The sequence below is a fragment of the Carassius carassius genome, chromosome 42 (assembly GCF_963082965.1).
Source record: "Carassius carassius chromosome 42, fCarCar2.1, whole genome shotgun sequence".
In the NCBI taxonomy this organism is placed as follows: domain Eukaryota; kingdom Metazoa; phylum Chordata; class Actinopteri; order Cypriniformes; family Cyprinidae; genus Carassius; species Carassius carassius.
In genome coordinates this window covers 26419716-26435656 of record NC_081796.1, presented here as the reverse complement: position 1 = coordinate 26435656, position 15941 = coordinate 26419716, and the positions used below count along the sequence as shown (strand labels likewise).

General features: G+C 38.7%; 1 protein-coding gene across 1 annotated transcript; it reads left to right on the top strand.

Annotated features, from left to right (window-relative positions):
* The first annotated feature begins 482 nt into the window (after positions 1-482).
* Positions 483-14748, top strand: LOC132124450 (myosin-7-like). The gene is made up of 39 exons (XM_059535451.1): positions 483-504; positions 642-669; positions 825-1037; positions 1148-1291; positions 1371-1527; positions 1623-1650; positions 1746-1851; positions 4068-4160; positions 4255-4318; positions 4409-4507; positions 4587-4690; positions 5106-5244; positions 5331-5449; positions 5721-5870; positions 5963-6133; positions 6244-6553; positions 6643-6719; positions 6806-7011; positions 7193-7316; positions 7399-7535; positions 7623-7878; positions 9202-9444; positions 9526-9702; positions 9810-9955; positions 10050-10140; positions 10208-10597; positions 10685-10811; positions 10894-11012; positions 11111-11307; positions 11474-11657; positions 11878-12043; positions 12395-12519; positions 12694-13002; positions 13097-13300; positions 13393-13689; positions 13783-13887; positions 14015-14110; positions 14200-14334; positions 14642-14748. Exons 3-39 carry the CDS (start codon positions 837-839, stop codon positions 14660-14662), a joined length of 5817 nt encoding a protein of 1938 aa, XP_059391434.1. The 5' UTR covers positions 483-504; positions 642-669; positions 825-836; the 3' UTR covers positions 14663-14748.
* The last annotated feature ends 1193 nt before the right edge of the window (positions 14749-15941 follow it).

Below are 15941 nucleotides of genomic sequence, written 5' to 3'. Positions count from 1 at the left end.
CTTTATCCTTGAGCACAAAGATAAACCTGTGAAAATGACTGCATCACAGGCATTAATTAAGCTTTGTATGATTAGGATTTGATTTAAACAAAAAGATTGTGTGAAGCAAGTTTAACTGTGGCGCACTTCACACAAGAGTTTCCGCACCTGTCATGTTTAATGCACATAAAAAATTCAAAGATGGTGTAAATTTGGCTAATGGAACCAACTACAAATTATGACATATGCGCATACTTAACTTTTGTAAAGATTTGATATCTTGAAAAATAAACACATGGGACAAAAATAGCACCATTGTGATTAAGATCCTTTCTTATCTTTCATGTTTCGCCACACACCACATGCTCAGACTGACACAGACATTTTTTTCAGGCACCCAAAAAAAGCTACACACACAAGTGACCCAGACCAAATACAGAGTCAACGTCACAGTCATTGTGCCTCTATATAAAGCGATACGTAACAACACAATGGTTCAAGCTCACATCATTGTACCACCTGAAGGTAAGATGGTTTGTGTTTGTTAAGATCGAATCTTTGCTATACAGCAGCACAAATAATTTAATTTGAGTTGATAATGAGGACTTAACAACATAATAGGATGCATTTTTATTAATGATGCTTATTTTTTTAATTGCAAGGACTTGGACTTTTATTGGATTTTATCTGGTAAGGCATGCTTTTATCCAATATTTTAATTTTGCAGCTTGTCAATTGACAGATCAATTGTTGATTAGAAATTTTAGGTATAGCTCATGATGATAATTATTACCTTTTTTATGCACCAATATTTTTATGCAAAATTCTTGTTTTCTTTGCCTCAGTCTGACTGAAAGATGGGGGACGCCATGATGGCAGAGTTCGGACCTGCTGCTTCCTTTCTGCGTAAATCAGACAAGGAGCGTCTGGAGGCCCAGACTCGCATCTTCGACATGAAGAAGGAATGCTTTGTGCCTGATGCTGAGGTTGAGTACGTCAAAGCCTCTATCACCAGTAGAGACGGTGACAAAGTCACTGTTAACACTGAATTTGGAAAGGTATGGTTTAATATCTGTATTGTTTATATAGAGTAGTGGTGTCAATGTAGAGTACGTACAGACGTTCTTTAAATTTGAGGTGTGAAACATCTTTTGTATGTTATCCACAGACAGTAACTGTGAAGGAGATTGATGTCCATCCTCAGAACCCGCCGAAGTTTGATAAAATTGAGGACATGGCGATGTTCACCTTCCTGCATGAGCCAGCTGTGCTGTTTAACCTCAAAGAGCGTTACGCAGCCTGGATGATCTACGTGAGTGGCATCTTAAAATGCTCACACATTTACTTTATAACATATGAGCAGATCTGAAGCTGCTGTGAATCTCTTACAGACCTACTCTGGGCTCTTCTGTGTCACTGTCAACCCCTACAAGGGGCTCCCGGTGTACAACCAGGAAGTCGTCACTGCCTACAGAGGAAAGAAACGAACTGAGGCTCCTCCTCACATCTTCTCCATCTCTGACAACGCCTACCAATACATGCTGTCAGGTGATGACTTGTAGTATTTATTTATGTTGTTTGCTTTGGGAGATTTACATTGCAATGTGTAAATAAGAACTTTCTTTTTTTTTTCTTTCTCACAGACAGAGAAAACCAGTCTGTCCTGATCACGTATGTATTACACACATGACATTTCTCCTGTCACCGATATTTTCTTTCTATGCTGCATTTTCTCAGAGTTTTAATTTAAATGTTTTTATTCTTAGTGGAGAATCCGGTGCTGGAAAGACTGTGAACACTAAAAGAGTCATCCAGTACTTTGCCAGCATTGCAGCAGCACCAACCAAGAAGGATGCATCAATGGAGAAAAAGGTGCTAAATTCCCAAAATATTGGTTTATAATGGATGAATGAATTTACCTTTTATATAGGCAAGGCAAGTTTATTTATATAGCACATTTCGTACACAATGGTAATTCAAAGTGCTTTACATAAAAGAAAGTAAAATAATAATGAAGAAAAATAATAACAAAAATAAAACAAGCCATTTTAAAACTTTTAAAATGATTAAAACATTTACTTAAAATGAATTTAAAAAAAGTTAGAAAATGATTTTACATAAAAAAAAAAAGTAAAATAAAAACCAGTGAAAATATAGTGCAATCGGTTCGGACATTGCACAGTGCTCATTCAATAAATGCACAGCTAAACAGATGAGTTTTAAGTCTAGATGTAAATGTGACCAGTGTTTTAGCACATCTGATCTCTTCTGGAAGCTGATTCCACAGTAACTAAAGGAGGACTCCCCTTGTTTTGTGTGAACCCTTGGTATTTCTAACTGACTCGATCCTAATGATCTGAAGGCTCTGTTAGGTTTATATTCAGTGAGCATATCTGAAATATATTTCCGTCCTAGGTCATTAAGTGACTTATAGACGAGTAAAAGTACTTTAAAATCAATCCTAAATGTAACTGGAAGCCAGTGTGAGGACCTGAGGACTGGTGTGATATGCTCAGATTTTCTGGTTCTAGTCAGAATCCTGGCAGCAGCGTTCTGGATGAGCTGCAGCTGTCTAATGGTGTTTTTGGGAAGGCCAGTGAGGAGCCCATTACAATAGTCCACCCTGCTGGTGAAGGCATGAACTAGTTTCTCCAAGTCTTGGCTGGAAACAAAAGATCTAATTCTTGCAATGTTTTTTAATGATAGTATGCTGATTTAGTTACTGCTTTGACATGACTACTGAAACTAAGGTCTGTCTCCAGAATCACACCAAGATTCCTGACTTGATTTTTAGTTGTTTGACCCCTAGAGTCAAGGTATTCATTCACAATAGCTGTGATAGGCAATTTGGTTCTTTCTCATTATTTGACTTAGTGGAAGCATATAAAGGCTAAACAAGAGCGGTGCAAGAATTGACCCTTGTGGGACTCCGCATGTCATGGACGTCCATTTAGACTTATGCTCTCCTAGACTCACATAATAACCTCTCCCTTCTAAGTATGACCTGAACCATTTGAGTACCATCCCAGAAAGCCCGACCCAGTTTTCCAGTCTCTCTAGTAGTATGTTATGATCAACAGTGTCAAACGCAGCACTGAGATCTAGCAATACCAGCACCGATATTTTGCCAGAGTCACAATTTAAGCGAATATCATTTATTATCTTAATGAGTGCTGTCTCTGTGCTGTGATGTGTTCAGAAACCAGATTGAAAATTGTCCAGGTATCCATTTGAGTTTAAGTATTTGTTCAGCTGATTAAAAACGACCTTTTCTATGATTTTGCCTATAAAAGGAAGATTGGATATTGGTCTAAAATTGCTCAAAATGGTGTTATCAAGATTGCTCTTTTTCAGAGGGGCTTAACAACTGCAGTTTTTAGGGAGTTTGGAAATGTCCCAGAAAGAGCATTTCTTGAGGATGTGCCAATCGCCTTCCTGATATTGATGATCTTCTCAGAAAAGAAGCAAACTCATTGCATTTGCTGTCTGAGAGCATTTCACTGGGAATCTGACTTGGGGGGTTTGTCAGTCTCTCAACAGTGGCAAAAAGAGTATGAGTGTTATTTAAGTTACTGTTTATAAGGTTTGAGAAGAAGTTCTGTCTAACTGTGGCTAGTTTCACATTAAAATCATGAAGGCTGTCTTTACAGATGCTATAGTGAATTTCAAGTTTCGACTTCCTCCACATCCGCTCTGCTTTTCTGCATTGTCTTTTCATAGTCTGAACTGCTGTTGATCTTCTCCAAACTGATTTCTGTCTGTTTGTTTTCTTACTGACTATTATTGGAGCAATATCATCAATAACATTCTTAACTTTTGAGTTAAATGAATCAAGGAGAGTATCAACAGAGTCTGCAGAAATGCTTGGTGTTAAAGATATAGCCTCCATAAATAGTACACTTTAGCATTGCATGCAAAAAAAAACATTCAATTAATGATGTCTTTATAAGTTAAGTTTTAGTCTTTATTTCTTCCACTGTGACTTAGATTATTTATGGATTACTACTATTATTATTTTACAAGACTACATAAAACAATGCCATATGTCAATGGTATACCAAATGTTAAAGAAAATGTAATTTTCACAGGGAACTCTGGAGGATCAAATCATCCAGTGTAATCCTGCTCTGGAGGCTTTTGGTAATGCCAAGACCATTAGAAATGACAACTCATCCAGATTCGTAAGTAGGGTTCAAATTGGTGTACATATTTTATATGTGCTTCACATTCTGTTGAATGAGCTTGTTATATATTGTAATCTTGCTTTATTTACAGGGTAAATTTATCCGTATCCATTTTGGAATCAGTGGAAAGTTAGCTTCTGCTGACATTGAGACTTGTAAGTATTTACTGCCCAGCATCATTCCAACAGTCACACATTGATGAAATGCATCTGTTTTGTTATTCATCTATGCATCAATTCATTTAGATCTGCTGGAGAAGTCTCGCGTCACTTTTCAGCTCAAGGCCGAGAGAGACTACCACATCTTCTACCAGATCCTCTCCCAGAGAAAACCAGAACTACTGGGTAAAATTACCTGTCATATTCATGAACATTTAATTTTTTATTTTAGTATTTTCTGATCTATGTTCCCATTTCTTCTTAGAGATGCTGCTCATCACCAACAACCCCTATGACTACTCCTTCATCTCCCAAGGAGAGACACAAGTGCAGTCTATTGATGACCGTGACGAGCTGATGGCCACTGATGTAAGTGTTTGTTAACACATAGACAGTTCACAATACAAGTTATCATGGTATAAAATATTAGAAGAAGTAGTGCACCCAAAATGTTAAGTTTTGTCATGAAGACTTTTGACAATGTGTACGACTGCATTTCTGCTGTGAAACACAAAATAACAAACAGTAAAAGCAGTAAAGCATAGTAAAAGTAATGCTCCACACAACTTGTTCTTCCAAAGCCATAGGATAATTTGGTGTATGAACATGTCGGAAAAAACATCTCCTTTTGTGCTCCACAGAAATCTATCTGGCATGCAGTTTTAGAATAACTGATGACTAAATGATTCTCAATTTTAGGCATTTAAAGAGTTTTAAGGAAGTCTTTTAATGAACTTGAAAAAAAAAGAAAGAATATTAAGCATTTTGACCCGCTCTACTGTAGGAAGCGTTTGATGTGCTGGGCTTCACTACAGAAGAAAAGGCAGGCATCTACAAGCTGACTGGTGCTGTCATGCACTACGGCAACATGAGGTTCAAGCAGAAGCAGCGAGAGGAACAGGCAGAGGCTGATGGGACTGAGGGTCAGCAATCTCAGCTTCATAAATGGAAAAAAGTCTAAGATATATAGTATATAGATTCATAGCTCTGTATTCTTTTTAACATGTAGATGCTGACAAAGTCGCATATCTGATGGGCTTGAACTCTGCTGATCTCATCAAGGGTTTGTGCCACCCAAGAGTCAAAGTAGGAAATGAGTGGGTCACCAAGGGACAGAGTGTCCAACAGGTGAGAAATGAAAATAATATTCAGTAACTCTTTACAATAATGTTCACTGGTAACTCAGAATGAGCAACTGTATTTTCATTACCTTACATTAACACAGATTAATAAACACTATAATAATTGTATTGTTTATACAGAGAATACATTAACTAGTGGAACCTTTTTGTAAAGTGTAACCAAATATTCTAATGGACGTTATATATACAAACAAAATTGTATCTCTGTAGAGTTTACAGTTTGTGAAATTCAGAAAATTTAATATTTCCTTTGTCAGGTGTACTACTCTATTGGTGCTCTGGCAAAGTCAGTGTATGAGAAGATGTTTCTCTGGATGGTTGTGAGAATCAACCAATCCCTGGACACCAAACAGCCTCGTCAGTACTTCATTGGTGTGCTGGACATTGCCGGATTTGAGATCTTTGATGTAAGATTACATCTACTGATTAATGATAATATCTTCAGTTTTTTTTTTTTTTTACTTTGCCACTGTGATTATACAACATTTTCCATCTGCAGTACAACACCTTTGAGCAGCTGTGCATCAACTTCACTAATGAGAAGTTGCAGCAGTTCTTCAACCATCACATGTTTGTGCTGGAGCAAGAGGAATACAAGAAGGAGGGTATTGAATGGGTGTTCATTGACTTTGGCATGGACTTAGCGGCTTGTATTGAGTTAATTGAGAAGGTGGGTGAATATTAAATGAACATACTGTGGGGGTCCTATTTTTTTCTCTTACTGACATATTGACCGTCTATTCCATTCTATTCTACCGTCCAATCTATTACTCATTTTAGCCCATGGGTATCATGTCCATTCTTGAAGAGGAGTGCATGTTCCCCAAAGCCAGTGATGCAACATTCAAATCTAAGCTTTATGACAACCACTTGGGCAAAAGTCCTAACTTCCAGAAGCCCAGGATTGTCAAGGGTAAACCAGAGGCGCATTTCTCCCTGGTTCACTACGCCGGCATTGTTGACTACAACATCTCAAACTGGCTGGTGAAGAACAAAGACCCTCTAAATGAGACGGTTGTAGGGTTGTTCCAGAAGTCCACCATGAAACTGCTTTCTGTCCTATTTGCTAATTATGCTGCTACTGATGCAGGCAAGTACACACTAAAGGGTGAAATTAACATATGGTAATCACTTATTTTACTATATAATATAGCAACAACAAACATATGTATTTCACAGATTCAGGAGCTAAGAGTGCCAAAGGAGGTACCAAAAAGAAGGGTTCTTCATTCCAAACAGTGTCAGCCCTCCATAGGGTAAGGTTATTTATTAATATGACACTACTTTTTTTTGACATGGTTTTATTGCATATAAATTAAAATCCTTTATGGTCTACCAACAGGAAAACCTGCACAAGCTCATGACCAACTTGAAGTCAACTCACCCTCATTTTGTGCGTTGCCTGATTCCCAATGAGACTAAGACTCCTGGGGCGATGGAGAATCCTCTGGTCATGCACCAGCTGCGCTGTAACGGTGTGCTGGAGGGCATCAGAATCTGCAGAAAGGGCTTCCCCAACAGGATCCTGTATGGAGATTTCAAACAACGGTAAGTATGAAACTAAATGGCTTTTATGTCCTACAAAATAATCTTATGAGTGATTCTAAGTTATTGCAAATTTCACCAACTCTGCAGCATTTGCTAGAAATAAACAAATACATATGTTAAAAAAAAAAATAAATAATGCACTAAAAGCATAAAATGATTGTTCATGTGTTTCTTTTTGTAGGTACCGGATCCTAAATCCAGCGGCTATCCCTGAGGGACAGTTCATTGATAATAAGAAGGGTGCAGAAAAGCTTCTGGGTTCTCTTGACATTGATCACAGCCAGTACAAGTTAGGACATACTAAGGTATTTTTATATTAACAATAACTTTTTACAAAGGCACTGTTCTATTTTCATTCTTTTTGACACAAAATTCTTTGCTATTCAGGTGTTTTTTAAGGCTGGTCTTCTGGGAACTCTTGAAGAGATGAGAGACGACCGTCTTGCACTTATTATTACTGGAATTCAGTCCAGATCTCGTGGTTTTCTATCAAGAATGGAATTCCAGAAAATTGTGGAGAGAAGGTTAGTTTTCAGCTCTTCATACATTAATCTTTTCTCTAACTTGCAAGTTATAATATATGACTGAACATTCTTATTAAACATCTATAGAGATGCCTTGCTTGTGATCCAGTGGAATATCCGTGCCTTCATGGGTGTCAAGAATTGGCCCTGGATGAAGCTCTACTTCAAGATCAAGCCTCTGCTGAAATCTGCTGAGACTGAGAAAGAGATGGCCAACATGAAGGAAGAATTCCTGAAGTTGAAGGAGGTTTACGCCAAAACTGAAGCTCGCAGAAAGGAGCTTGAAGAAAAGATGGTTTCCATTCTCCAAGAGAAGAATGACCTTCAGCTTGCAATGCAGTCTGTAAGTTCATGTGGGACTAAAATTATGCATTTTTTACTTTATACAGAACCCACTAGAGCAGATGCTAATAGTTAGTATGCATAATACAGTTGCGTTCATACAGTATATCGCTTTTTAAAGGGTTGCTTTAGGTGTTTGTGTTGCACATCATAGAAGACAATGTTAGCATCCGTTCATTTCAACTGTTGGATAATTTTTTGTTATATTTTTTGCATTATTTTCATCTTCCGGGTTTAAAATCTACATTGTGTTGACGTCACAATTTGTGACATGGCAAATAACGATAGTACATCGATGACGGGTTGGTGTCTTTAAAAATTTTAAAAGAAGATGCTTCGCTTAATTATTCACAACAGCTTGGGCTGATTTGCTATGACAGACGCTTCAGATAGTCAGATGACATCGTGCACATTAACTGAAAGAACAGTTAATGGAACAGAGAAGAGTGTACACTAAGTGAGTGTAACTGTTTTTACATCTCCATAACACAACCAATCAAAAGGCTTATAAATGCCACAGAATAACCCTTAAAAGTAGTCAAAAGGTAAAACAGCGAATTCATATATATATGTTCCCGCTAGGGCTGCACGATATGTCGTTTAAGCATCGATATCGCGATGTACGAATTCACGATAGTCACATCGCAGGATGTGCGATGTAGGCTGTCGTAGTTGATCCGTTATTCATTAACTGTACAGGCCAGCTGCTCCCCGGCCCTTGACGAATGTGATTCGGAGAGAGCGCGAGAGAGAGAGCACGAGCGAGAGACAGCGCGCGAGAGAGAGAACGCGCGAGAGAGAGAGCGCAAGAGAGAGAGAGAGAGCGCGCAAGAGAGAGACCGCGAGAGAGAGAGACCGCGAGAGAGAGAGAGAGAGAGCGAGCGCTTCAAACAACACAAGCGCTGTCTTGCTCTCTCTCCCTCGTGCATATTAATCAATTGACATGATGGTGTCGATGTTTAAATCATTTAAAATGAGAATGTAAATGCTCACCCCATTTTTGTTTGTAAGAAACAATTAGATTAGATTTCATATCGCAATATATATCGCAGAAAAATAAAATATCGCAATGTCATTTTTTCCCAATATCGTGCAGCCCTAGTTCCCGCAGTCGGTTTTATATTAATTGAACAGATAATCTACATTTAATTTATAAAGTGAACACTATGCAGTTTTGACAGAGATGGTTGGTTGTTTTAATTTTTCAATTCGTCAGAAAGTGGCCCAATTCTTGGGGGCTTAGTCCATGTGAAATCATCTATGGGTGACGTCCCCTCGTCTTGCGGAAATAAACCTGCATTTATTTTTCTCCCCTCTCTGATAGGAGCAAGATAATCTTGCAGATGCTGAGGAGAGATGTGAGGGTCTGATCAAGAGCAAGATCCAGTTTGAAGGCAAAGTCAAAGAAATGACTGAGAGGCTGGAGGATGAAGAGGAAATGAATGCTGACCTGACTGCCAAGAAACGAAAGCTGGAGGATGAATGTTCTGAGCTCAAGAAGGACATTGATGATCTTGAGCTCACTCTGGCCAAAGTGGAGAAAGAGAAACATGCCACTGAGAACAAGGTCAGTTTTCAAAAATGAACATGTCTGAGATGTAAGATTGGTTTGCTAGGAGTCTCCTGATACAATTACACAATTCTGTAGGTTAAAAACCTGACAGAAGAGATGGCAGCTTTGGATGAGATCATTGCTAAGCTGACCAAAGAGAAGAAAGCTCTGCAGGAGGCCCATCAGCAAACACTAGATGACCTCCAGAGTGAGGAAGATAAAGTCAACACACTGACCAAAGCCAAAGCTAAGCTGGAGCAACAAGTGGATGATGTGAGAGCCACAAAACATAACACTAGAATTAAATCAATTGCATATTTATTTTTATAAATTTATATTTATAATTATTTATTATTATAATTATTTTGGATGAAATTTAGCTTGAAGGTTCTCTGGAACAAGAAAAGAAAATTCGCATGGATCTTGAGAGAGTTAAAAGAAAGCTTGAGGGTGACTTGAAGTTGACTCAAGAGAATTTGATGGATTTAGAAAATGACAAGCAGCAGACGGATGAGCGGCTAAAGAAGTAAGATATATTATATATTATAAAAGCTTTACAATCTTATTTTAATATTAAAAGACCTTTTAATCCATGTTGTGTCATCTTGCTTATTTGACAGAAAAGACTTTGAAATAAGCCAGCTCAACAGCAAGATTGAAGATTGTCAGGTTATAGAAGCCCAACTCCAGAAGAAACTAAAGGAGCTGCAGGTAAAAATTTTACATAGTAGGACAGTTAGGCATGTTGGCATTAACTTTGGTTTCCTCACATTACCAGGCTCGGATTGAAGAGTTGGAGGAAGAGCTGGAGGCTGAGAGAGCCGCTCGTGCCAAAGTTGAGAAACAGAGAGCAGATCTGTCCAGAGAACTGGAGGAGATCAGTGAGAGGTTGGAGGAGGCTGGTGGAGCCACATCTGCCCAGATTGAGATGAACAAGAAACGTGAAGCCGAGTTACAGAAGCTGCGAAGAGACCTTGAAGAGGCCACTCTGCAACATGAGGCCACCGCGGCTACTCTGAGAAAGAAACATTCTGACAGTGTGGCCGATCTGGGAGAGCAGATTGACAACCTTCAGAGAGTGAAGCAGAAGCTGGAGAAAGAGAAGAGTGAACTTAGACTGGAACTGGATGATGTGGTCTCCAACATGGAGCAGCTTGTAAAGGCCAAGGTGAGTAATAGGAATGATAGGTCTAACACATAGCTTATGTGTTGTCAGTAAAAAAAGCAATCAAATATCATCTATTTAATCTTCAAGGCAAACCTGGAGAAAATGTGCAGAACTCTGGAAGACCAGATGAGTGAGTACAGGACCAAGAGCGAGGAAGGCCAGCGCACAATCAATGACTTCTCCATGCAAAAAGCCAAGCTGCAAACTGAGAATGGTAAAATCACAAAATATTGTTATGTTACCTACTGTGCCATAGTGATCATTTAAAAAACAAAAAAATTGATATCGTATTTCAGGTGAACTGTCCAGACAGCTAGAGGAGAAAGACTCCCTGGTGTCTCAGTTGACAAGAGGCAAGCAGTCCTACACTCAGCAGGCAGAAGACCTCAAGAGACAGCTAGAGGAAGAGATCAAGGTTTTCAAAATCTCATTCTCAGCTCTTTTTCTTTTTTTGTGAAAGATTTAAGCAATTAGATAGAAATTCACTGGAACCAAATATTTGTTTGTGTTTAGGCTAAGAATGCCCTGGCCCATGCAGTTCAATCTGCTCGTCATGATGCTGATCTGTTGAGGGAACAGTACGAGGAGGAGCAAGAAGCCAAAGCTGAACTGCAGCGGAGTCTTTCCAAGGCAAACTCTGAGGTGGCTCAGTGGAGAACTAAGTATGAAACTGATGCCATCCAGAGGACGGAAGAGCTGGAGGAAGCCAAGTAAGAAACCAATATTTATATTTTGAAGGAGCTTTGGCCTTCAGTAACGAGAGAAAATATATTTAGACTTTTCTGCTGGGTTCGCTGCCTATTAAACGTTAAAATTCTGTAATAAATGATGCTTTAGATGGTCAAACATATTTGGTATTTTGATTATTTATAATAGGAAGAAACTGGCTCAGCGTCTGCAAGATGCAGAAGAAGCAGTGGAAGCAGTCAATGCTAAATGCTCCTCTCTGGAGAAGACCAAGCACAGGCTGCAGAATGAGATTGAAGATCTCATGGTGGATGTAGAGAGATCCAATGCTGCTGCCGCTGCTCTGGACAAGAAGCAAAGAAACTTTGACAAGGTAAGGGAAAGAGAAAGTACCCTGAAAAGCAGTGACAGTTGCCATATAAATGCAAAATGAAATGAAGCATGTAAAATAACAATGATCTTCAGAAAACTGTCAATTAAATTGATATTAATTTAAGTTTATAACTATGGAGAGGGTCCAGTACTATTCTTTAATTGAAAAATACTTGATTAAAATGGTTCTGCTCTTATTAACATTGGTAACTTTAAACCAGGTTCTTGCTGAGTGGAAGCAAAAGTATGAGGAGTCCCAGTCTGAACTGGAAAGTGCTCAAAAAGAAGCTAGATCTCTGAGCACTGAACTCTTTAAATTGAAAAACGCATATGAGGAGTCACTGGATCACCTTGAGAGCATGAAGAGGGAGAACAAGAATCTCCAAGGTAAGGATGGTTTTACAACTGCAAACCACTGGTTTAATTCCTTGTATTTGTGAGGTCATATGTTATTTTGGTGACACTTTTGTATAGAAACCAATTCTCACTATTAAGTAGTTAGCATGCCTATTATTAACATATTGTCTGTTTATTAGTATTTATAAAAGCACATATTCCGCATGACCATGTTCTACATCCCTAATCCTACCCAATGGCTAAAGTTAAACATTACTACCTTACTAACCAATAAAATGCAGCAAATTAAAAGTTTAGTGAGGCTAAATTCATAGTTAATAGTTTGTTAATAGCGATAATTTGACCTTTAAATAAAGTGTGACCATTATTTCTATTGCACAGAGGAAATCTCTGACCTCAGTGAGCAACTTGGTGAGAGTGGGAAGAATATTCATGAGCTGGAGAAACTTAGGAAACTACTGGAGCAGGAGAAACAAGAGATACAATCTGCTCTGGAGGAGGCTGAGGTAAAACAAAAGCAACCCCCCAATTCATATTCAGATGACATTTTTTTAAAGCAAGGAGCTGTTTAAAGCAATTGGTTATTACAGATTATTTTAAGGGAGGTGAACTCCAACCCCAAAAACAAAGGGTTACACAAAATGTGATCTCAGTAATAACACCCCTTTTTCTCTTCATAGGGCTCCCTTGAACATGAGGAAAGCAAGATTCTTAGAGCTCAGCTGGAGTTCAATCAAATCAAAGCTGATATTGAACGTAAACTGGCTGAGAAAGATGAAGAGATGGAGCAGTCCAAGAGGAACCAGCAGAGAATGATTGATACCCTTCAGACCTCACTGGAATCAGAGACTCGCAGCAGGAATGAAGCTCTCAGACTGAAGAAGAAGATGGAGGGAGACCTCAATGAGATGGAGATTCAGCTCGGCCAGGCTAACAGACTGGCATCAGAATCTCAGAAACAACTCAAGGGACTTCATGGACATCTTAAAGTATGATGAATCTTCTGTTCAGATTGGATGATGCTTACATGAAATAACACTTTGTTCTGTAGTCTTTTTCATTTGCACAACTTGTACTTCACAGGACTCCCAATTGCAGCTGGATGACGCTCTGCGCAGTAATGATGATTTCAAAGAGAACATCGCTATTGTGGAGAGACGCAACAATCTGCTGCAGGCAGAACTGGATGAGCTGAGATCAATGGTGGAACAGACTGAGAGAGGAAGGAAACTGGCTGAGCAGGAACTGCTGGACATCAGTGAGAGAGTCCAGCTCCTGCATTCTCAGGTATGACACCTCTGTACTAGATAAACAGTACTAGTAAAACCCTCACAAGATTATCTAGAGACTATATGAATGTCCATATGGTCTATGTCTAGAACACCAGTCTGCTGAATCAGAAGAAGAAGCTGGAGGGAGATAATACTCAGCTTCAGACTGAGGTTGAGGAGGCAGTGCAGGAGTGCAGGAATGCTGAGGAAAAAGCCAAGAAGGCCATCACTGATGCTGCGATGATGGCAGAAGAGCTGAAGAAGGAGCAGGACACCAGCGCTCATCTGGAGCGCATGAAGAAGAACATGGAGCAGACCATCAAGGACCTACAGCACCGTCTGGATGAAGCTGAGCAGATCGCAATGAAGGGAGGCAAGAAGCAGGTCCAGAAACTGGAAGCCAGGGTAAGCTGCTGATGTTTTTGGAAACAAGTCTATTGTGTTTTCTGTAAAATGCTCATTCTGTTTGATTAGCTAAAATTCTTACACATCCGTTAGGTGAGAGAGCTGGAAAGTGAGGTGGAGATAGAACAGAGAAAGTCCAGTGACTCTGTCAAGGGGATTCGTAAATATGAAAGACGCATCAAAGAACTCACCTACCAGGTAGGAAAAATATTGCCTACAAGCAGTTTTTGCCTTGGATTATTTGATTGATATTTACTAAATCCATAAAATGTATTCAACGTTTACATATATTGCATGTACTTAAAATATTTTTTGCTTTGCATAGACTGAGGAAGACCGAAAGAATCTGGCTCGCCTGCAGGACTTGGTGGACAAACTCCAGCTGAAGGTCAAGTCCTACAAGAGAGCTGCTGAAGAGGCCGTAAGTATACTCCCCCCGAGGATGCCATCATATGCAATTATTGTATATGGCTAATTCCGATCACAAGTATGTTTATGTATATCCTATAGGAAGAACAAGCCAATTCTAGTCTGGGCAAGTTCCGTAAGATTCAGCATGAGCTGGATGAAGCAGAAGAGAGAGCTGATATTGCTGAATCTCAGGTCAACAAGCTGAGAGTTAAGAGTCGTGATACAGGATCCAAGGTAAGAGCAGGCAGAAATAAACACATAGTTAAACTGACTGATGTTTACTTACTAAATCTGCACTCTTTAGGCACTCTTTATTAGTGAAAAACACATTTATATACTGCGCTAGTTGAAATGCATTTTGCTATGTAGCTGCTGTGGCCATTCAAAAACAAAACAAACATAAAAAAAAAAAAATCCATGACAGTTATGACTTGAGTTATAACCATTTTGAACTGGATTAGGTTAACATTATATATATATATATATATATATATATATATATTTTTTTTTTTTTTTTACATTTTTTTTCTTTTCCCAACAGAAAGGGGCTGATGAGGAGTGAAAATATTAACTGGATCTCTAGCAAACATGGATTACTGTGATGATCTCTTCTGTAGTTCAGTAGAATAAAGCATACATGCAAATGAATACTTCATCTTCTTTTTTTCGTTTTTTATTTTTTTTATTTAACCATACATACATTGTAATATCCCAACATGATCCTGTACACAACAGTAAACCAGTTGTCTGAATGTACTGCATGTGCCACATATTAGGCTAGTCTACTCTCAACTCTAATTCAAACTAAATAAAAAAAATTCTTCAACTGACCTTTGGAGTAGAGTCAACTATACAAAGGGATGGGGTATTTTAACCCAGTTTTACCAAACTACTGTAAACCACACAATGCCGATTAAGTTAGAAACCACTGAGCATTACATATTACTCTGTGTCTACTCTAACAAAGCTCAACCTCAGGGATAGGGTTGGGCGTCGTTTGAATTTGATCATTTCTGATTCTTATCAATTCCTGGTTTCGATTCCAATTAATATAAAAAATCCAATACAAAAAAAAAAAAAAAACATTTATTCTTTGTCTTTTTACAAAGCATTCTATTGCAGCTGAATAACATAAGCAAAAATCATCAAACAAAACTGCAAGAGGAATTTTTCCTATGCTTTTCACAAAAAAACCCCAGCAAAAACAGCTAGATTAATATAACATTTAAGTGTTAAAGACAAGTAAATAAAATAGGATACAACAAATCAATTAGCAATAGCATAAATTAGTAATGACATTGCTTGGTAACGACAGCGCAGGAGATTGCAATGCTTTGCTATGCCAGACCTGTTAGCTTGGCAAAATGCATCCGTTTTTTTAAAGACAAAAAACAGAAGATTCAGAAACTCCTTCGGTGAAGAGCTAGTTATCCCATGTGCAGTTGACATGTGCCATGAGGTACTAAGGGAAAGTGCTGCTAAAAAATGTAAAGAAATCCCACTCTCCAATGACACTGTCTCCAGACGGATAATAGACATGAACGATGATATTGCAACTTTTGGATCGTGTGCGAGAAAGCTCCTTGTTTGCTATTCAAATCAACAAAGATGCCACTGTTGTTTGCATTTGTATGACACAAATGGGAAGGTGCAACACATGAGGATCTACTGATGTGTGATGAGCTCCCAACACAGATGACAGCAGATGAGTGTTTCAGTTGCATCAATGGCTATCTCGCACAGAAAGGGCTGGATTGGACGAACTGCGTAGGCATTTGCAAGAATGGTGCGGCCTCAATGATTGGGAAACATAGTGGGGCTGAGAGGAAAATTTTGGACAG